This window comes from Chionomys nivalis, chromosome X, assembly GCF_950005125.1.
Source record: "Chionomys nivalis chromosome X, mChiNiv1.1, whole genome shotgun sequence".
Taxonomy (NCBI): Eukaryota; Metazoa; Chordata; class Mammalia; order Rodentia; family Cricetidae; genus Chionomys; species Chionomys nivalis.
Genome location: NC_080112.1, coordinates 81,601,724 through 81,625,008, shown reverse-complemented (window position 1 = coordinate 81,625,008; position 23,285 = coordinate 81,601,724). Strand labels below are relative to the sequence as shown.

Below are 23,285 nucleotides of genomic sequence, written 5' to 3'. Positions count from 1 at the left end.
CCTTGCGTGTACATGGTGATGGTATTCATTTTCCTTATTGGGTCCTCCCTGGGTATCCTCTGTATCAGTCAATGAGGCAAGCCTTCTTATTCATGTACTATCTTTTCTTCCAATCACTCTCATTTTTATGATTAGAAAAATAGAAAATCTGTTTGAATTTATTTTAAAATAAAATTTATGACTCAACATACTTTTATGCTTTCAAAACTGGAAAAAAGAAAGACTGTCATATGTTATAGAATATATATATCATATGCTGATTTGGAAACAAAAGACCTTTATTCATTACTAAATAAAATGATAAACACTTAATTTTCCTTTTTAGAGTTATAAAATAGTTTACTAAGAATATACATGTATATATTATTATATTATATATAATATATAATCTAGCTGCAAAGACTATATGCAGAAAACAAATCTGAATGGTATTAATCTCATAAAGTCAAAGAAAAGCATCTAGGAAGAAGACCATAACCATTGTCTGATATGCATAGGATTACATTATTATATTCAAGTATTACATGATTGCATATACCAAACAAATAAAAACAGACAAAATTACTTACAATCTGCTCGGTTTCCTTTTCCTACAGCATAAATACTACTTACTTGCAGAAAGGCTTTTCATCTTTGCATGCACAGGCAATGTCATTGGGGCAGAAATTTGTTGTGTTTCCTAGACAATCACCAAAGTCTGTCACAGATGTACAGTTGGCTGTAAACAGGAAAATTTGAAAACCATCTCAACAATAGAAAAACATGTTTCAAATGTACATACTACACATGTGCCAAGTTCTGAATATTAAGATAATTGTTCATGTGGGAGGGAGCAGGAGAAAACAGACATAGGAGGGAAAATGATGAAATTATATTTTTATTAAAAGTAAAAAGAATTTAAAAATGAAAATAGGTTCATGCTACTTTAAGATTTCCAAACATTATATTGATAAAGATTAGGCCCCAAAATTCAAGATGAATATCCAAATATCTTTTCTTTATACTATTTTATACTGGTTATTTTGAAAATATGGCTTTATAAAGTCAATCCATAACATTATGGGAAAAAGGTTATCTAATGTTCTTTCATACTAAATTTGAGTATACTTTTCTGTAAAAGAAACAAAAATATCCTATCCAAAGTTTGAGGCAGCGTACAACTGGCATGCTTAACCTCAATTTATTCCTATTATCCTGGAAAAATAACTGCATTCTCTTTCCTTCAAAAAGACACTGGTAGATTAAAGAAGCCATTGGGTGTCTTTCTCACTATTTTTCCTGTTCTTGGGACTCTTTTCCTCCTGTTGGTTTGCCTTGTCCTGCCTTGGTGTGAGGACTTTTTCCTTGTCTCATTGTATCTTGTTTTGTTGTGTTTGGCTGTTGTTTCTTGGAAGCCTGCTCTTTTTTGAAGGGAAACAGAGGAGAAGAGGATGGAGCTAGAGGGGAGGTGGGGGTATGGGAGGAATAGACAGAGGGGACACTGTGGTAAGGATGTGTTGTATGAAAGAAGAATCTATTTCCAGTAATATTATTTTTAAAAAGCATCTTACTAGTAAGCCTCTGAGAGTAGCAGGCATTTCAGCCCCAACACATAATGATTTTTCAAGGCCTCCCTAGAGACTTATTCTGTCAAAAATATGGCTGCAGTAATGCATTCCCAATGATAACTGAGAAAAAAGCTAGAATGTCCGAAAACAAGTGAAGAAGACTTGCTAAAAATCATAGGATCCATAAAGCACAAAAATATTTAATTTTTTGTTATTTTCTTTTTTATTTTTAATTTATTTTACACCCCAACCACAGTTTCCCCTCCCTCCTATCCTCTCCTTCCCCTCACCTCCCTTTTACCTTCTCCCCTTCCCCCCATCCAGTCTTCTTCAGTCACCATTCAGAAAGGTTAAGGCCTCTCAGGAGTCAACACAGTGGGGGACACCAAGTTAAGGCAGGACCCTCAGTTACTGGATGTAGATTTTATGATGAGAATTAGGGTAATTGCCAATCTGATTACAAGGGAAGGCCAGCTCAGGCACCCTCTCCATTGTTGCTAGGTGTCTTAGCTGGGGCCATCCTTGAAGCACAAAAATCTTAATCCCCCCCCCCCCACCACCAAATGGCAAATTATTTTCATCCTCCACCAGCACAGACACAAAAACAAACTGTTTATAGAGTGAGATTTCATCATTGTCTGAATCATAATATTTGTTTGGTATAGGAGATGGTAGATAATAAAGATTATATCTGTAGCACCCAGAAGGAAACCAAACTTTTACTGATTTTACTATTTAAATATATTACTCAAAGGAACAAAAGAGAAACACCACAACACATAATTGAATTTGTAAGAAAAACCAAAAATACAGTATAGTACTTTAAAAGTTTGATTCTAGTTTTTAAAATATGAAAGCAACTTCATCTGACCAAAATGTTCCCTCTAATTGCACATTAGAGAAATCCCCACCACAATTGCTAGGTCAAATATTGCTGCTTAGGGGAAATTTAAGCTATATCTGTTTTTATCAGGCAATGTTTAGAAAAAGAAATATAGTTCTTGGGTTGACAACAATTTTAGGTTTTATTTTATAGACACATATGATTATATCATCTATTTCTTCAACCACAATTTTATGACAACCCATGTGAATTGATTATAACAAATAAATTATAACTTAATACATTTCAGTTTGAAAGTTTTCTGAAAAACAGGTTACAACTATCACACATTCAGAGAAACAAATTGGTTAAGTAGCCTAAATCAACTTCCAGCATTCACTCAAGTAAAATTTTTACTTATTTTACCATAGAATTTTTCACATTTTATGTTTACCTAAAGGATCAGAAACGAACACATTGGCTTCAGAAGAAAAAAATCTTTCAGAAAGTAAACACCTTTAATAAAGGAGATATGTCCAGAAATTGAAATTTTTTAATAGCAGAACTTTGATTAGAATGCCGGTTAATTCCTTAGACTTGGACACTGAAACCTAATTAATTCATTATGTTATCAACCTATAGAAATAAAACAAGTGAAAATTTCTTACGTTGAGTGCAGTGTACCATCAAAAAACAGCAGATGAACAGCATTCGAGTCAGTATAATTGTGCAATCTGCCATTGTTGGAGAAAAGCAGAACCCTTAGCAGTCTTAGCAACTGAACTTAGGTCTCCTGCAATTATGTCATCCAGCTGATAAACAGAGAGTGTGAGTGCCTTATATAGGAGACACCTGAAGATGGATTTTGAACTTTTTCCTTCTTGCCTGGGTAAATTGCTAATTAACTTAGTATTGTAGACTTATTCCCTGTATCTGTTTGTTCCTGCTTCTAAAAATAGAAGTGATTTTTCTATGAGTTGCATGCTGCTTGTGTTTATCCTCAAATCTATGTTATTTCTTAAAGCTATATGTCTATCTTTATAGTAGGCTTCATAACGATTTACTATTGCCAAAAAAGAATCTTTACTTGGCACTTATTTCTATGAATGTAATTTTCAACTCTGCTTAGAATCAGATCTCTGACCTCATGGCTACCGGGATTGCTAAACAAGAATCAAAAGACATAACTGTGTAGCATTGCCAATAAGAAAAAAGAGAAACCAGAAAATGGAATAAAGACAGAAATAGGAAAGGAGAGCTGCTAGGCAGAGAAAATAAATAGATGACGAGGGGAGTAGTAGTCAGGACAGCAAGCAGAAACATAATTCAGTTGGAACACTGAACTTTCACTTTAACGGGCATAACGGGCAATGTTTAAAAAAAGAAATATTTTGGGGGGGGCAATATTTAGGAGGAGGGGGAGGGAAATGGGAAACGGGGACAGGTGGAAATTTTAATTAAAAAAGAATAAAAATAAAAAAAATAAAAAAAAGAAATATTGTTTCTGGCTTGGCAAAAATTTTAGGATTTATTTTATGAACAAATAAGAATACATTGTTTATTTCTTCAGCCATCACTTTATAGAACTCATGTGATTTTATTATATCAAGTAAGTATATAATTGACAGTATTAATTACTTAGGTTTGGACATGACCAGAGTATTACTTTCTAACTAAAACCTTATCTCTCCCTGTCTCTATCTCTCACTCTCTTTCATACACAAACCCACCCACACATACATACATACATACGCACACACACACACACACACATTTAGATTTGCATATCAGCATGACAGTTTGCACTAAGGTGACTGTATCTGTTATATATCTTCTATCTAGTAAAACTGTAGTTTACCCGGTATCATCCTTTTTTATCACAAAAATACATTGTTTTTCTCACTTACTGGCAAGTATAGTTTATGTACTATTTCCTGTTTGGAATTTACCCATTTTGTTTTATATCCTGCTTCTGCTTTCTGGCTATCAATAAAATGACGGTACTATGAGCTCATGTTTGAAACTTATTATTACCATGAATAAAAATATTATTTACCTATTTGGATCATCCTGATTCAATATAATTTATTTATTCTGGACAGTTTTGTTTAATATTTTAATAGTAAGCTGTTTATTTTATAATACCATGGCTGTTAGATACGTACCTAATGATATTAGTATATTATTATGAAAATACAAATACTCATTTTGAATATAAGCAAAGTTATTTATTTGGTTCCGTTATGGCAAAAGCAAAATTCTTGCATACATATAGCAAAAATAGGTACAAATGTTACAAATCACAGAATTTAATTCCCTCCCTTTTATGTGACTTTTCTCTGCAATCTCCACTGCAGTTTCCTTTTGAGACAGAGACTCACCATATGTCCCTGGTTGGCCTCACATTCAATAGTGAATTTAGTTTACTAAGTGTTGGGATTTGAGGCATGTGCTATCACACCTATTTTCTAAGGGAATTTAAGACAGATCCCAGCCATTCTTGATTTAGAGCTTACAAATTACTGTTGTCATTCAAGAATTCTGCGTAAATGGTCTAGTGACAGATAACTAAGGCCTTCTTCAAGCAGTCTTCTTAAAGCTCTGTCAGAAATAAACTTTCTCCTATTAAATCAAAATCCACATTCCTGAAACTTCCAGTCAGTATGGAACAAATTCATTATGATCCACTTAGAAAATTCTGGGTTAAAGTGAGACTCCATTCACACACAAGTACAGGGAAGGGAAAGTTTAAAGTCCACATATCTAATTCTGTATGGCTTCTGTTGATAACTGATTCATCCATATCCTAAGACACTAAAGTTTGCTACTAAATCTGTATAGTAAGCATACAATGGTCATTACATATTAAATAACAAATTTCTCCTTAGCAACCCAATAAATGCCTTTCATTACACATAGAAACTAGAATTTCTACTTATTTCTGTGTTATAGCCCATTTTGTAGCTAAGAGTAGTCATGTGGCAAATACCACCTAGTAACAGACTAAGAACACCTTTGGTAGGGATCCTCAGAAAGGTTTTCTCCTCATAAAGAAAGGGCTGCCTCCTCTTGTGGCCCCCTTCTCTTCCTCATTGCCTAAAACTGGGGCTGGCTCTAATAATAGAGTTTTATGTGTTCATCTTGCCTTCATGGATAGAGCCACTTTAATATTCTGGGGTTTGCAGAGTAGAGAGAGAGGCAGAGAAAATAAGTGTTTGATTGAGTGGATTGGCCCTATCATTGCCTACCTTCAGACTTCTTACTATGTGAAATTTACAAATAAACCTCTGTTGTTTAAATTGTTTTTTAAAAAAAATTCCTGGGATGGGCTCTCGCTGTGTAACCCTGCCTAACCTGGAAGTCAGTATGTAGTTGATGCTTGTTCAGAGCTCACAGAGACCTGCCTCTCTCTACCTCCCAGGTGCTGGGAATAAAGGCATGTGCTGCAAAATCCAAACTACTTTTAGTTGGGTATTCTAACAAAAGTGATATAGTTGATATCATAATTAAAAGTTGACAATAACATAGACTAACAAAAATGCTTTTTTAAAACTTCTAGGAATATGAGTAAATATCCAATATTCTAGTTGACTTATTTGTGTGAGTGTACACATGTGAACACACACTCCAGCATGACGCTGTGTTATGTTTGTGGAGGTCAGAAGAAAACTCGCAGAAGCCAATTCCCTCCTTTCATGTGATCCCAGGGTCAAACTCAATCTTCAGCCTGAACAGAAAGTGACTTGACCCATTTAGGCTTCTCACCAAGATCTCACATATGCGAATACACAATAGATAATTGTTGCTTACCTACTGATTTAAAACTGGACATAAGCACAGTTAAATTCAAGAAGGTTAAAGATGGATCCAAAAATTTTAAACAGTTGTATAGTAAGTAATTCAGTTTGAACTATAAAGGACCATCTAATTCGAATAGACAAATGTACTTAAATTCATTAAACTTACTGTTATTATAACAAGCATTCTCTCTGAATTGAGATGTGAGAACTTTATCTCAATATGTCCAAATGTACCATTTCAAAAAAGCTATCCCAGTTCTGCTATTCACTGACTGTGTGACTTTTTGTTTTCTAACCTTTCTTTGCTTTAGTTTCCTCCTTTTAAATTAGAGCTTCTTGGTTGCCCACTATAGCTATGTGCTAATAGCACTCATTGCAGAAGATACCACTCATTTTGGATGCAAGAAATAAATTAAACTTTCTATTACTGCTACTTACCTAACATAATTTCAGAAGGTGCTATGTGGGCTTCTAGGTAAAGAAAAGATATTGATGGGATATGTATATTATACATTATATATATATATATATATATATATATGCATGTATATATTGCATGCTACAATAATAATCTGCCAGGCAAGATGTTCTCACTGGTGCATAGTGGCAAGACTGTTTACTGGTGTAACCAACTGCTTTCTTGACTGGATATGAGTTTGCTTCACAGGAAGGATTTTATGCTTGGTACTGTAAATCTGGTTTAAAATAACAAAAGAGTTGATTGACTATAAGCTCGGAATTTAATTGTCATGTTTTTGCTAAATGATCATGCTGTGGAACTTCATTCTAAATGTTTATGTTCATAGCCATTGAATTGTACTTCTCTGTAGTGGCATTTCAATTGTATTTTTAAAATAAAGACTGCCTGAAGATCTAAGATTAAAACAGTTTCACTGGTCAGCCTTACAGACCAGATTATGGTAACACACACCTGTAATCCCAGTAGCCACAATAACATGCACTTTAAATTCCAGTAGCCATTGAAATCAGTTGATGCATGCCTTTAATCCCAGTGGTGCATGCCTTCAATCACAGTCCTAGAGAGGAATATAAGATGGGGGGCGAGAGACAGCTCTCAGACACAGTCTCATGCTGAGGTTTCTGGAGGCAGGATCTCCATTTCAGACTAAGATCAAGGTAAGAGCCGGTGGCTGGCTGTTTTGCTTTTCAAATCTTCTGGTTGAACCCCAATTTCTGACCCTGAGATTTTATTAATAGTGCTTCATTTCTCTTAACTTTTTTCAGAAAAACTTCTTTTTGAAATGGGTAGTGGTTAATTTAGTGACTCATAACTGGTCAAAGTGCCAGGTTTTAGGAACTCTGAGTTCTGCTAACTCATGGGTGGATCATCTATATTAACCTCCCATTACCCAAGATGTAGGGACTATCATATGAAGGGAATCAAAAGAAAGTAAGAGCTAGCATATGGGTGTGTTGAACGAGCTGCAGGCTGTGTTCCTGCCACCCAGCTCCTGGCTGCCTGGCTAGCTTATGCCCTGAAATAACAACACACAAACTGTATTCATTTAAACACTGCTTGGCCCATTTCTATTAATGTGTGTAGCACTACGAGGTGGTGACTTACCAAGAAGATTCTAGCCTATGTCCATCTTGGGTCAGAGTTTCATCGCATCTGCCCTGGAGAGGAGAGGCATGGCGTCTGCCTAACTTCCTCTCTTCCCAGCATTCTGTTCTGTTTACTCCACCCACCTATGTTCTAACCTATCAGGCCAAGCAGTTTCTTTATTAATTAACCAATGAAATCAACAGATTGATATATGACACTCCCACATCATGGGTGGGGGAACTATGAAATGCAGATTTCTGTACGTAATAATGTTATTGCATGCATCAACTAACAGAAGCTATAGTTACCTACACAAGACCTATACAAGATGAAGACAGCTGAAAGCCAATCATGGATGGGGAAGGGAATCAAGACATCTCACCCCTAACTGAAGAACTATTGGCAGTTCATGGCTACTAGGAAAGGAAATACAACTCTCTTTGTGGGATTTTCACCACTGATATGTTGCTTAGGTCACAATGGATAGTCACACATCAGAATGTATAGTTATAGCACTAATTGGACCCAGGGTTATTGATAACAATATAAAATGAGAACATGACACTGGTAGGGTGATGGAGTGGGGTATCTAAGCAGAGTTGGTGAAAGGTGGCAATTGATGGATATGATTAATATATACTATATAAATGTATAGCATTTTCAAAGGATAAAAAATATTATTAAGAAGTAGTATAAAAGTGGAACTTACTATTTCATAGGTTATTGAGATATTTAAATGAGTGACACTGCGCTTATTATGATAATACTAAGTATTCACTGAATGTGGCTACTATTGTTATTTTTATTTCATGGAAAAAATATAATAAAATTCAGAACAGAAGTCTGTCATTGGACTAAACATTTTTGCCTTGATCCTTAAATGAACTAAAAACATCAAAATCGGTCAATAAATAGGAGTAATCACTAAGAATTAGCAAAGAAGAAGTGCTAATGATGTTTCTTGATTGGGTTTCCACCTGTGTAAATATGTCTAAGTGTAAACTTATAGCTTGTTGATGTAAAACATAAGTTGAAATTATTTTTTAAAATGGGGCTTGGAGCTCCTCATAGAAATAGTATTAGTTTAATGTAGGCTGATATCAAACATTTTACTTTGAAAATGTATTATGACTTTACTTTTTAAATTAGTTCTTTGAAAATTTTGTGCAACCTGTTTTGATCATATTCATCCCCCTTCCCAAACTCTTACCAAATCCATACTCCCTTTCCTTATTCATACAGCTTTGTATCTTTATATTTCTAAATCCTTCAAGACAAATTTGTGCTTCCCAAATGTTATTAGGTGTATGATCCCCTACATGGGGATCATGGTCAAATTACAACGGTACACTTTTAAAGAAACCTGTCTTTCCTTTTCCCAACGGCTAATAATCGGCAATGTCTCAAAGGATAGGGGTGTGACTGTGATCCCAGCTCCCCTCTACTCTGAGATTTTTATTAGACTTGATTTTGTGCAGGTTTGGGGATACTGTTAAAAACCACGGGGAACTCATACATACAGCTATCCTGCTATGTTCAAAGGATAATGCTTCCTTGTTATAATCTACATCTTCTACCTCTTATAGGCTTGCTTCTACTTTTCCAAAATGATCACAAGGCTTTGGAGAGAAGGGTGGTATATATCTTTTATTTAAGGTTGGCCATTCTGAAATATCTTATTCTCTGAACTAGCCAGTTGGGAGTCACTGTGTTAATCACCATCTACTACAAATAGGAGCATTTCAGAGGGGTGTTTAGAGTTCCAATGATCTATAGCTATAATGATAAGTCATAAGGAGTTGGTTTAATACTATGTCTATTTAGCAGAATAACAGTGGTAGTCCTATCTATCCACAGGTTCTTGGCCCTAAAATGATAGCAGGTATGTATTTCACCTTGTAGAGCAGAACATAAAATCAATCAGAAAGTTGTAGTTTACACCTTTTGTATTTGTTCTATTGTTGTACCAGTGAACATGTCTTGCCAGGCCAGTCATTATTATAGCTCAGATGCTTGATAGCTGAGTATGTTTGATAATTATCTTTTTCCTCTGGCAGATTTAATAACATCTTCTAACACTCTGAAAGCTAACCAGTAGGAATGAAGCAACTAAGTATGCACCACCTTGATTTTGCCGTGTTCTATGAAACAGCAATAGGGTTTTATCTTCAATTTCTGGAAGGTAATCAAAGAGCAGTGGCAATAGGCAGTAATATTTGGGAGTCTAAGGGCAATAATAGACAGTAATGTTTGGGAGTTCATGGGTCATCACTGGACAACCCCAAAAGAAATAAAAATTCCTGGCAATGGGCTTTCTATTTGTTAGCCTCTGGTGTCTAGTAGAGGTATTACTGATCCTTAAAGGGTAGCTCTAATTTGACTCCATACACATGTGCATACACGCATGTGCACACACACAAATGCTTTGCTGTAGCAGGTTTCTATACATTATTTTAAAAGGTCCTTAGTATTGCTTAACCTTCCTTGTACTCCATCTTCTACCTTATGCTCTACTCCCCAACCCAGTTTAATGCTTTCTATTCTCATGTTCCTTTTTTATCCTTTATACCAGTGTATTCTATCTTCCCTCCATCAAAAGCCCCTCTCCATGGCCAGTTAGTAATTTCCTAACTCTATGGATATTCCAAATGAAACACACATATCTGATGATACAAAGTTAACATTCCTAGATGAGGAAAAAGCATGTCATATTTATCTTTCTGGATCTAGGTTACCTCACTCAGAATGATTATTTCTAGAACCACCCATTTACATGTTTCATCTTTCTGAACAACTATACATTTTCAATATGTATTTATTCAGTTAATGGACCTCTAGTCTATTTCCATTTCCTGGAAATTGTGAATAGAAAAATAATGAACAGAAATAACCAGATAGCTCTAAAGTATGATATGGAGCTTGTTAAGTCTATGCCCCAAAATGATAAAGCTGGATCATATGCTAGATCTTTTTTAGCATTTGAGGAACCTTCACTTTTTTTTTAACTGAAAACCGATTCTTCTCTCATACAATACATCTCAACTACAGTTTCTCCTCCCTCCACTCCTCCCAGCCAGCCCTCTACATCTTCTCTCCCCCAGATCCACTCCCCATCCTTTCCCCTTCAGAAAGGAACAGGTCTCCAAAAGACAACAACCAAACAGGAAAAACTAAAATACAATAAGACAAGGATAAAAGGCTCACACTGAGGCTGGACAAGGCAACCCAACAGGAGAAAAACAGTCCCAAGAACAGGCGAACAAGTCAAAGACACATCTGTTCCCACAGTTAGGAGTCCCACAGAAACACCAAGCTAACAATCACAGCATTTATGCAGGAGATCTGGTGCTCACTCATGCAGGATCCTGCACTTTCTGCTTCAGTCACTCTGAGCCCATCTGCATCCTGAAGCTATGATTATAGCAAAACATCATTAGGAATCATTTTATTGATTTTTTTTGTGGGGGGCTGTCATACCCTTGGTCCCTGGGATATTCAATTTCCTGTTTCTGGCCATCCAAGCAGTGTTGGGAATGGATTCACTCTAGTAAAGATGGCTTTAAGTTAAATTAGGCATTGGTTGGCAAGTCCCACAGTACTGCACCATCATTATTCCAACACATCTTCCAGGCAGTATAAATCGTATAGGTCAAAAGTTACGTAGCTAAGTTGGTAGATGGTGCACACATTTCTCATTCAATAACCTGCATAGTATATTCTCACACCAAAGAGATTAGAACATAGGGATGAAGGCTCTATCTCTGCACATTCAATGAGCCCTGTGCATGTTGACCTTGGCAACCAGGTTCCACTCTAAGCTGTCAGTTTGCAGAGAGCAACCCTCTGTCCTAATATCAGCCTGGGTTGTTTGGGGATATCCACAGGCCCCCTTCTGTCAATAACTCAACCCAGTGTACCCAATCCTGCCACCGGGAGCCTTGCCTGACTACAAAAGACAGACAGTTTAGGCTCCATATCTTCTATTACTAGTTGTCCTCAATAGGGTTACCCTCATAAATTCCAGGAAGTTTCTACCGCACTAGGTTTCCATACCACCTCCCAAATGTCCCCCATTTCAGCCATCTCTCCCTGCATTCCCTCCCTCCATCCCATCCTCCCACTTGGTCCCTCCCACTTCTGTCCCCACCTGTCTACAGTCCACCTGAAAAATCTGTTGTATTTCCCATTCTCTGGGAGATCCAAGCATCCCTTCTAGAACCCGCCCCCTGCTCTTTACCTAACCTCTGCATCCAAGGCCTGTAACTTTGTTATCATTTACTTAATGGCTAATATCCCCTTATAAGTGACTGCATAGCATATTTGTTTTTCTGAGTCTGGGTTACCTCACTCAGGATGATTTTTTTCTAGTTTCATCCATTTTCCTGAAAATTTCATGATGTTATTTTTAAACAGCAAATTAATATTGCATCGTGTAAATGTACCACATTTTCTTTTTTCTTCTTCTGTTATATATTACATCCTGAATGCAATTTCCTCTCCATCTTCTCTCCCCAGTACCCCCCTACTTCCCCTCTATCCCAGATCCACTTCTCCTCTGTCTCCTCTCAGAAAAGCCGACCTATAAGAGACATCAACCAAGTATGGCATAACAAGCCACAATAAGACCAGGCACATACCATCACATCAAGGCTGGATGAGGAAACCCAGTAGAAGTATTCCAGAGTTAAGGGGTCAGAGACAGCTATGAATTTCACAGGAACACCAAGCTACTCAGCCACAACAAATATGCAGAGGACCTAAGCCAAACCCTTACAGGTTCCCTAATCTCTTTGAGTTCCCCATGAGTCCCTGTCAGTTGATTCTGGTATCAATTTTTTTTTATCCATTCTTAGTTGTAGGACATCTAGATTTGTTGGAAGATATTGCTGACTAGAGGAGGCTGCAGACTTACCACAGCCTGGAAGCTTATCTCAATAGCTTGGGTACACCAGGCTACTTCCCTCCAGCAGAATTTCCTGCTTCTACTTAGTCTTATCTGGAGAATGTCCCTGGGACTGGAGGACTGACCTTATCTTAAGAATTGTCTTAAAACCAGACGCCTGTCTCTAAACCAGATGCCTGACTTATCTTTGGCCTGAACCCTGGCACAGAATCCTGTTAGTAGGTTCCCTTGCTGCACATATGGTAACTTAGACTTATGCTAGTTATGATAGAAGCATGACACTTAATGCAAATTAGGGTTTTTCCCTAGGCTCCTCACTCCTATATGTTCCTTATACTCAGGAATTAAATCGAGCTGATTCACCAGTCTGTCTCCCAGAGCGCTGTCTCTGTTCATGCCTATGGATCATATACAAAGCTTTCTGACATGACTACTGCCCATTTACCTCTTGACCTGATGACCAACAGGCCAAGAGGGAAAAAAGATTCCCCCTATGTAGATTGTTTCCAGTTTCTGACTACTATGAATAAAGCCAAAATGAGTATAGCTAAGCCAGTGTTCTTGTGGTATGTTGGAGAGTCCTTTGGGTATATGCCCAAGAGTGGCATAGCTGGATCTCTTACTCCACATCCTCACCAACATGAGCTGTCACTTGTCTTATGGGTCTTAGCCATTGGGATAGGTGTTAGATGGACTCTCAGAGTAGTTTTGATGTGCATTCTCCCTGTTGGCTAATGATGTTGAACATTTCTTTAAGTGTTTTTCAGGCATTTGACTTCCCTCTATTGAAAATTCTCTGTTTAAATTTCTGCCTCACTTTTAAATTAGATTATTTGGTTTTTCGATATGTAGTTTCCTAAGTTCTTTATATAGTTTGGATATTATTCCTCTATTAGATGTGGAGATAGTAAAAACTTTTCTCATTCTGTAGGCTGCTGCTTTGTCCTATTGACAATGTCCTTAGCCTTACAGAAAGAAGCTTTTCAGAGTCATAAGGTCCATTAATTAATTGTTGACATTAGTGGTTATGTTATTGGTGTTCTGCTTAGAAAGTCATCTCTTCACCAATACGTTCAAAGGGTATTCACCACTTTTCTTTTTTACCAGGTTCATTGTGCCTCATTTTATGTAAAGATTTTAAATAAACTTGAACTTGAGTTTTGTGCATGGTGATAAATATGGATCTATTTGTATTCTTCTACATGTAGATATCCAACTTCATAAGAACCATCATTGAAGATGCTATCTTTTTCCATTGTGTGTTTCTGGATTCTTTATTTTAAAAAAATCAGTTGTCCAGAGTTGTGTGGATTTGTATAAGGGTGTTCAATTTTATTCCACTGATAAATATGTGCTTTTTTATGCCAGTACCACCTCTGTGTGTGTGTGTGTGTTTCTGTTTATTTCACTATAGCTCCATAGTACAACTTGAAATCAAGGATAGTGATACCTACAGTCTACAGCAGTTATTTTATTATTCAGGATTGTTTTTGCTACCCTGATTTTTTTCATATGAAGTGGAAGTTAAGGTCTGAAAATAATTGTGACGGAACTTTGATGGACATTTTATTGAATCTTTAGATTCATTTTTGTAGAATGGCCATTTTACTATGTTAATCTTACCTACCCACCATCATAGGATATCGTTCCATCTTTTGATATCTTCTTAAATAATTTAATTCTTCAAAGACATGAAGATTTTTATCACACAAGTTTTTCATTTGCTTGGTTAGAGTTATTCTGTTATTTTATATTATTTGAGGCTATCATGGAAGGTGTTGTTTTCCTGGTTTCTTTCTCAGTCTGTTTATAATTTGCATATAGAAGAGTTACAATTTTTTTAGTTAATCATGTATCCAGCCACTTCAGTGAACATGTTTGTCAGCTGTAAAAGTTCTCTGGTGGAATTTTTAGGGTCACTTATGTATACTATCATGTATCATAACCCTAATCTCTCCAGTCCTTTTATCATAAAGGGGTATTGGATTTTGTCAAAGGCTTTTTCAGCATCTATTGAGATGATCATCTATTTTTTTTCATTCAGTTTGTTTATTGGTAGGTTACATTTATTGACTTTCATATGTTTGTTGAACCATCTGTGCATCTCTGGGATGAAGTCTATTTGATACATGTGTATAATCTTTCTGATGTGTTCGTGGATTCAGTTTACAAGTATTTTAGTGAGTATTTTTGCATCTATGTTTATAGGGCAAACTGGTTTTCTTTGTTGTGTCTTTTGAGGTTTAAGTATCAGGGTAACTATGGCCTCATAAAATGAATTTGGCAGTGTTCCTTCTGTTTTTATTTTGTGAAATAATTTGCGGGGAATTGGCATTAACTCTTCTCTGAAAGTCTAGTAGAATTCTGTGCTAAAGCAATCTAGCCCTGGGTTTTTTGTTGTTGTTGTTGCTGCTGGGAGGGTTTTAATTATTATTTTTATTTCACTAGGGGTTATGGGTCTATTTAAATCATTGATCGGTTTTTGGATTAACTTTTGGTAAGTGGTATTTATACAGAAAAATCCCATGTCTTTTAGATTTTCCAGTTTTTTTAAGTACAGGTTTTTAAAGCAATACCCAGTGCTTCTTTAGATTTCTTCAGTGTCTGTTATTAAGTCCCCATCTTTGTTTTTTATTTTATTCATTTGGATATGCTCTCTGTGTCTTTTAGTTAGTTTGGTCAAGGCACTTTTCTATCTTGTTGATTTTTCTCAAAGAATTAGATCTTTGCTTCATTGATTTTTTATATTGTTCTCTTTCTTTCTATTCTATTGATTTCTGCCCTCCGATTATTTTTGCCATCTACTCCTCTTGGGTGTGTTTAGTTTTTTTTTTGTTTTGTTTTGTTTTGTTTGTTTTTTTTTTTTTTTGCTCTAGAGTTTTTTTCTCTTTTTTATTCTTTTTTAATTAAAATTTCCAACTGCTCCCCGTTTCCCATTTCCCTCCCCCTCCTCCCACATATTGCCCCCTCCCCCCGCTCCCCTCCCCCTATCCCCACTCCACTTCTCCTCCCCCCCAGTCCACTCCCCCTCCCTCTTGATACTGAAGAGCAGTCCAAATTCCCTGCTCTACAGGAAGACCAAGGTCCTCCCACTTCTATCTAGGTCCAGGAAGGTGAGCATCCAAACAGGCTACGCTCCCACAAAGCCAGTTCATGTATTAGGATCGAAACCTAGTGCCATTGTCCTTGGCTTCTCATCAGCCTTCATTGTCCGCCTTGTTCAGAGAGTCCAGTTTCAACCCATGCTTATTCAGTCCCAGTCCAGCTGGCCTTGGAGAGCTCCCAATAGATCAGTTCCACTGTCACAGTGGGTGGGTGCACGCCTCGTGGTCCTGATTTCCTTGCTCATGTTCTCCCTCCTTCTGCTCCTCATTTGGACCTTAAGAGCTCAGACGGTTGCTACATATTGGGTCTCTGTCTCTCTCTCGATCCATCGCCAGATGAAAGTTCCTGTGCCATTCTCCTTGGCCTCTCGTCAGCTCTCATTGTCTGCCACATTCAGAGAGTCCGGTTTTATCCCATGTTTTTTCCAGTAGCAGTCCAGCTGGCCTTGGTGAGTTCCCAATAGATCGGCCCCCCTGTCTCAGTGGTTGGGTGCACCCCTCATGGTCCTGACTTCCTTGTTCATGTTCTCTCTCCTTCTGCTCCTCATTATAACCTTGGGAGCTCAGTCCGGTGCTCCAGTGTGGGTCTCTGTCTCTATCTCCATCCATCGCTAGATGAAGGTTCTATGGCGATATGCAAGATATTCGTCAGTATGATTATAGGATAGGTTCATTTCAGGTTCCCTATCCTCAGGTGCCCCAATGAACTAACTGGGGACATTGCCCTGGGCATCTGGTAGCCATTCCAGGTTCAAGTCTCTTGAACCTAGAGTTTGCTCTAGAGTTTTTAGGTGTGATGTTAAGTTGTTAGTGTGAGACCTCTCCAATTTTCATTTAGGCCTTTAGTGCTATGAATTTTCCTCTTAGCACTGCTTCTTTATGTTCTATAGGTTTGCGTGTGTTGTATATTCATTTTCATTAAATATTAGAGTTTTCAATTTCTTTCTTTACTTATATCTTGACTCGTTTTTCTTTCAGTAGTGAATTGTTCATATTCTATGGAATTTTAGGTTTTCTATTGTTTCTGTCCTTGAAATTCAGCTTTAATTCATGGTGGTCTGATAAAGTACAGGAGGGTATTTTAATTTTCTTCTATCTGTTGAGACTTGCTGATAAGTTTCAGAGAAAGTTCCATGAGGTGCTAAGAAAAACGTTATATTCTTTTGTTGCTGTTGTTGTTGTTTGAGACAGGGTTTCCCTATGAATCTCTGGCTGTCCTGGAACTCACTTTGTAGACCAGGTTGGAATTACAGAGATCCCCCTTGACTCTTCCTCCCTAAGTGCTGGAATTAAAGGTGTGCACCACTACCACCCAGTTGAAAAGGGTATATTCTTTTGTGTTTGGGTAAAATGTTCTGTAAGTATCTGTTAGGTCATTTTGGTTTATAACACCTTTTAGTTACAATATTTCTCCATTTAGTTTTTGTTTGGATGACCTCTCCATTGGTTAGAATGGGGCATTGAAGTCTCCCACTATCAGTATGTGAGGGTCAATATGTTATTTAAGTTGTAGTAGTGTTTCTACATATTTGTCCTAGCTGTTATTGCTTGAATTTTTATGCTGTCATTTAAGTATCTTGGTTTGGGGTGATTATAGGTCTAGGTACTTATTTGTGGGAGGTCAAGATGAGATGGTGTGATCCACAAGAGGCAGGAAGAGGGTGAAGGGAGGTTTCAGCTGGGGGTTGTTGTAGTACTTTGGACAAGCCTGAGGGATTGGGTTTGCTGGAGTAGCGGAGAGAGCAAAGGAGGTCTGCACACATGCTACCTGATCTTCTCGATTACATTTTTATTTCTTTTTTTTTTATTAAAAATTTCCGCCTCCTCCCCACCTCCCTTTCCATCCCCCTCCCCCCACTCCCCACGCCCCACTCTACTCCCCCTCCCTCTCCAGCCCAAAGAGCAGTCAGGGTTCCCTGCCCTGTGGGCAGTCCAAGGTCCTCCCCCCTCCATCCAGGTCTAGGAAGGTGAGCATCCAAACAGGCTAGGCTCCCACAAAGCCAGTACAGGCAGTAGGATCAAAACCCAGTGCCATTGTCCATGGCTTCTCAGCAGCCCTCATTGTCCCCCATATTCAGAGAGTCCGGTTTTATCCCATGCTTTTTCAGTCCCAGACCAGCTGGCCTTGGTGAGCTCCCAATTGATCAGCCCCACCGTCTCAGTGGGTGGGTGCCCCCCTCGCGGTCTTGACTTCCTTGCTCATGTTCTCCCTCCTTCTGTTCCTCATTTGGACCTTAGGAGCTCAGTCCATTTCTCCAATGTGGGTCTCTGTCTCTATCTCCATCCATCGCCAGATGAAGGTTCTATGGTGATATGCAAGATAATCATTAGTATGGCTATAGGATCGGGCCATTTCAGGCTCTCTCTCCTCAGCTGCCCAAGGACCTAGTTGAGGACATCTCTCTGGACCCCTGGGAACCCCTCTAGAGTCAAGGCTCTTGCCAAGCCTAAAAGGACTGCCTTAATTAAGATATTTTCTTCCCTGCTCCCATATCCATCCTTCCTTTATCCCAACCATCCCATTCCCCCAAGCTCTCCCCATCCTCCCCTTCTCACTTGTCTCTCCCCATCTCCCCTTTACCCCATCCCACCCCACCCCCCAGTTCCAAATTTTCGCCCAGCACACTGTCTACTTCCAATATCCAGGAGGATAACTATATGTTTTTCTTTAGGTTCACCTTCATATTTAGCTCCTCTAGGATAGCGAATTATAGGCTCAATGTCCTTTCTTTTTTTCTTTCTTTTTTTTTTATTAAAAATTTCCGCCTCCTCCCCACCTCCCTTTCCATCCCCCTCCCCCCACTCCCCACGCCCCACTCTACTCCCCCTCCCTCTCCAGCCCAAAGAGCAGTCAGGGTTCCCTGCCCTGTGGGCAGTCCAAGGTCCTTCCCCCTCCATCCAGGTCTAGGAAGGTGAGCATCCAAACAGGCTAGGCTCCCACAAAGCCAGTACAGGCAGTAGGATCAAAACCCAGTGCCATTGTCCTTTATGGCTAAAAACCAATTATGAGTGAGTACATCCCATGTTCATCTTTTTGGGTTACCTCACTCAGGATAGTGTTTTCAATTTCCAACCATTTGCATGCAAAATTCAAGAAGTCATTGTTCTTTAGCACTGAGTAGTACTCTAATATGTATATATTCCACACTTTCTTCATCCATTCTTCAATTGAAGAGCATCTAGGTTGTTTCCAGATTCTGGCTATTACAAATAATGCTGCTATGAACATAGTTGAACAAATACTTTTGTAGTATGATAGGGCATCTTTTGGGTATATTCCCAAGAGTGGTATTGTTGGGTCCTGAGGTAGGTTGATCCCAAATTTCCTGAGAAACCACCACAGTGCTTTCCATAGTGGTTGCACAAGTTTGCATTCCCACCAGCAATGGATGAGTGTGCCCCTTCCTCCACAACCTCTCCAGAAAAGGCTATCATTGGTGTTTTTGATTTTAGCCATTCTGACAGGTGTAAGATGGTATTTCAAAGTTGTTTTAATTTGCATTTCCCTTATCACTAAGGAGGTTGAGCATGACCTTAAGTGTCTTTTGGCCATTTGAACTTCTTCTGTTGAGAATTCTCTGTTCAGTTCAGTGCCCTATTTATTAATTGGTTAATTAGCATTTTAAAATCTAGTTTCTTGAGTTCTTTATATATTTTGGAGATCAGACCATTGTCTGTTCCGGGGTTGATGAAGATCTTCTCCCAGTCAGTGGGTTGCCTTTTTGTCTTAGTGACAGTGTCCTTTGCTTTACAGAAGCTTCTCAGTTTCAGGAGGTCCCATTTATTCAATGTTGCCCTTAATATCTGTGCTGCTGGGGTTATATGTAGGAAGTAGTCTCCTGTGCCCATATGTTGTAGAGTACTTCCCACTTTTTCTTCTATCAGGTTCAGTGTGTTCAGACTGATATTGAGGTCTTTAATCCATTTGGACTTGAGTTTTGTGCATGGTGATAGATATGGATCTATTTTCATTCTTCTACAGGTTGACAACCAGTTCTGCCAACACCATTTGTTGAAGATGCTCTCTTTCTTCCATTGTATACTTTTAGCTCCTTTATCAAAAATCAGGTGTTCATAGGTTTGTGGATTAAAACCCGGGCCTTCTATTCGATTCCATTGATTGACTTCTCTGTTTTTTATGCCAATACCCAGCTGTTTTCAATACTGTAGCTCTGTAATAGAGTTGGAATCCATCATTGCCAATACTGGCTATAATAACTCAGACAGCTAGCGACCCTTCACCAGCAGAACTCAAAGAAGGGAAACACACAAACTCTGCTACCAAAAAATTAATAACAACTGGAGTCAACAACCACTGGTCATTAATATCACTTAATATCAATGGACTCAATTCACCTATAAAAAGGCACAGGCTAAGAGATTGGATATGAAACAGGATCCAACATTCTGCTGTTTACAAGAAACACACCTCAACCACAAAGACAGACTTCTACTCAGAGTAAAGGGCTGGGAAAAGATTTTTCAAGAAAATGGACCTAAGAAACAAGCGGGTGTGGCCATACTAATTTCTAACAAAGTTGACTTCAAACTAAAATCAATCAGAAGAGATCGAGATAGTCATTTTATACTCATAACATGAACAATTCATCAGGATGAAGTCTCAATTCTGAATATCTATGCCCCTAATATAAAAGCACCCACTTATGTAAAAGAAACATTACTAGAACTCAAGGCAGACATCAAACCACACAAACTAATAATAGGAGACTTCAAAACACCTCTCTCACCAATGGACAGGTCAATCAGACAGAAACCTAATAGAGAAATAAGAGAATTAATGGAGGTAATGAAGCAAATGGACTTAACAGACATCTAGAGAACATTCCACCCAAATAGGAAAGAATCTACCTTCTTCTCTGCAGCTCATGGAACCTTCTCGAAAATTGACCATATACTCGGTAACAAAGCAAACCTCCACAGATACAAAAAAAAATTTAGTGACCACCCGTGTCTTATCGGATCACCACTGATTAAGTTAGAACTCTAAATTTTTCTTAGTTGGTATTTCTGAGTTCAGCAACTCCGTCTGTCAACATACTCATTAAAATTCCTTATAGTATGATTAATACACTGTGATACTGCTGGGAGGAAACACAGTTTGAATCCTGCCTCTATGACCCTAGGAAAAATACCAAAGGGTGTTAAATATTGTACCAAGAAGTCACAGTCAGATTATTCTCTAAGAATAGAAACTTGGGTATCCTGTATCCTGTTAAATTACACTATTATTAAAAAGAATTATGATTATGAGTGAGTACATCCCATGTTCCTCTTTTTGGGTCTGGGATACCTCACTCAGGATAGTGTTTTCTATTTCCATCCATTTGCACGCAAAATTCGAGAAGTCATTGTTTTTTACCGCTGAGTAGTACTCTAATATGTATATATTCCACACTTTCTTCATCCATTCCTCCATTGAAGGGCATCTAGGTTGTTTCCAGGTTTTGGCTATTACAAACAATGCTGCTATGAACATAGTTGAACAGATACTTTTGTCATTTGATGGGGCATCTCTTGGGTATATTCCCAATAGTGGTATTACTGGATCTTGGGGTAGGTTGATCCCAAATTTCCTGAGAAATCGCCACACTGATTTCCAAAGTGGTTGCACAAGTTTGCATTCCCACCAGCAATGAATGAGTGTGCCCCTTTCTCCACAACCTCTCCAGCAAAGGCTATCATTGCTGTTTTTGATTTTAGCCATTCTGACAGGTGTAAGATGGTATCTCAAAGTTGTTTTAATTTGCATTTCCCTTATCGCTAAGGAGGTTGAGCCTGACCTTAAGTGTCCTTTGGCCATTCGAATTTCTTCTGTTGAGAATTCTCTGTTCAGATCAGCGCCCCATTTTTTTATTGGGTTCATTAGCATTTTAAAGTCTAGTTTCTTGAGTTCTTTATATATTTTGGAGATCAGACCTTTGTCTGTTGCAGGGTTGGTGAAGATTTTCTCCCAGTCAGTGGGTTGCCTTTTTGTCTTAGTGACAGTGTCCTTTGCTTTACAGAAGCTACTCAGTTTCAGGAGGTCCCATTTATTCAATGTTGTCCTTAATGTTTGTGCTGCTGGGGATAAACGTAGGAAGTGATCTCCTGTACCCATATGTTGTAGAGTACTTCTCACTTTTTCTTCTATCAGGTTCAGTGTGTTCAGACTAATATTGAGGTCTTTAATCCATTTGGACTTGAGTTTTGTGCATGGTGATAGATATGGATCTATTTTCATTCTTCTACACGTTGACAACCAGTTCTGCCAGCACCATTTGTTGAAGATGCTCTCTTTTTTCCATTGAATACTTTTAGCTATCAAAAATTAGGTGTTCATATGTTTGTGGGTTAAAATCAGGTTTCTAGCCATAAATAAAGGACATTGAGCATATATTTTGTGATGCTAGAGAAGCTAAATAAGAAAGTGAACCCAAAGAAAATCATATAGTCATCCGCCTGGAGAGGGGAAGTAGACAAGATTGCAGGGCAAAAACTGGGAACTTGCGGGTGAGGTGGCAAGGGGCAAAGGGGAAATGGGATGAGAAACATGAGAAGGGGAGGATGGGAGGAGCTCGGGGGATTGGGATGGTTGGGATATAGGAAGGGAGGATACGGGAGCAGCGAAGTATATATCCTAACTAAGAGAGCCATCTTAGGTTTGGCAAGAAACTTGACTATAGAGGGGTTAGCAGGTGTCCAGGGAGATGTCCCCAGCTGGTACCTTGGGCAACTGAGGAGAGGGAACCTGAAATGACCATATCCTATACTGATGAATATCTTGCATATCACCTTAGAACCTTCATCTGGCGATGGATCGAGGTAGAGACAGAGTCTCAATTTGGAGCAACGGTCTGAGCTCTTAAGGTCCAAATGAGGAGCAGAAGGAGGGAGAACATGAGCAAGGAAACCAGGACCACGAGGGATGCACCCACCCACTGTGACAGTGGAACTGATTTATTGTGAGCCCACCAAGGCCAGCTGGTCTGGGACTGAATAAGCATGGGTTGAAACTGGACTCTCTGAGCATGGCGGACAATGAAGGCTGATGAGAAGCCAAGGACAATGGCACTAGGTTTCGATCCTAATACATGAACTGGCTTTGTGGGTGCTTAGCCTGTTTAGATGCTCACCTTCCTGGACATAGATAGAAGACCTTCGTCTTCCCACAGGGCAGAGAATTTGGACTGCTCTTCAGTATCGAGAGGGAGGGGGAATGGTGTGGGGGGAGAGAAGAGGAGTGGGGATAGGGGGAGGGGAGTGGGGGGAGGGGGCAATATTTGGGAGGAGGGGAGGGAAATGGGAAACGGGGATCAGTTGGAAATTTTAATTAAAAAAGAATAAAAATAAAAAAAACAAAGAAAAAGAATTATGATTTTTCTTCACTTTTCTTTGTTAAAATTCAGTTTGTCATAATGTTTTCCTGATTATTTAAAATTTTATGGAATCATATTCTATTTTATTAACTGAATAAAGATATTGGAACTATAATCAAGTAAAATAGGAGAAATTTGAGAAAGCTGAAAAACAATTTAATTTCA

General features: G+C 38.4%; 1 protein-coding gene across 2 annotated transcripts in view; it reads right to left on the bottom strand.

The window, feature by feature from the left end:
- LOC130868661 (uncharacterized) overlaps window positions 1-3,111 on the bottom strand; it is a 62,359-nt gene extending 59,248 nt beyond the window's left edge. For both annotated transcript variants that reach the window (XM_057760800.1, XM_057760801.1), the window contains exons 1-2: window positions 3,039-3,111; window positions 613-718 (exon numbers count right to left, since the gene is read on the bottom strand). In XM_057760800.1, coding sequence (XP_057616783.1) covers window positions 613-718; window positions 3,039-3,111 — 179 coding nt within the window. The remainder of the gene's footprint in view (window positions 1-612; window positions 719-3,038) is intronic.
- Window positions 3,112-23,285: the final 20,174 nt, after the last annotated feature.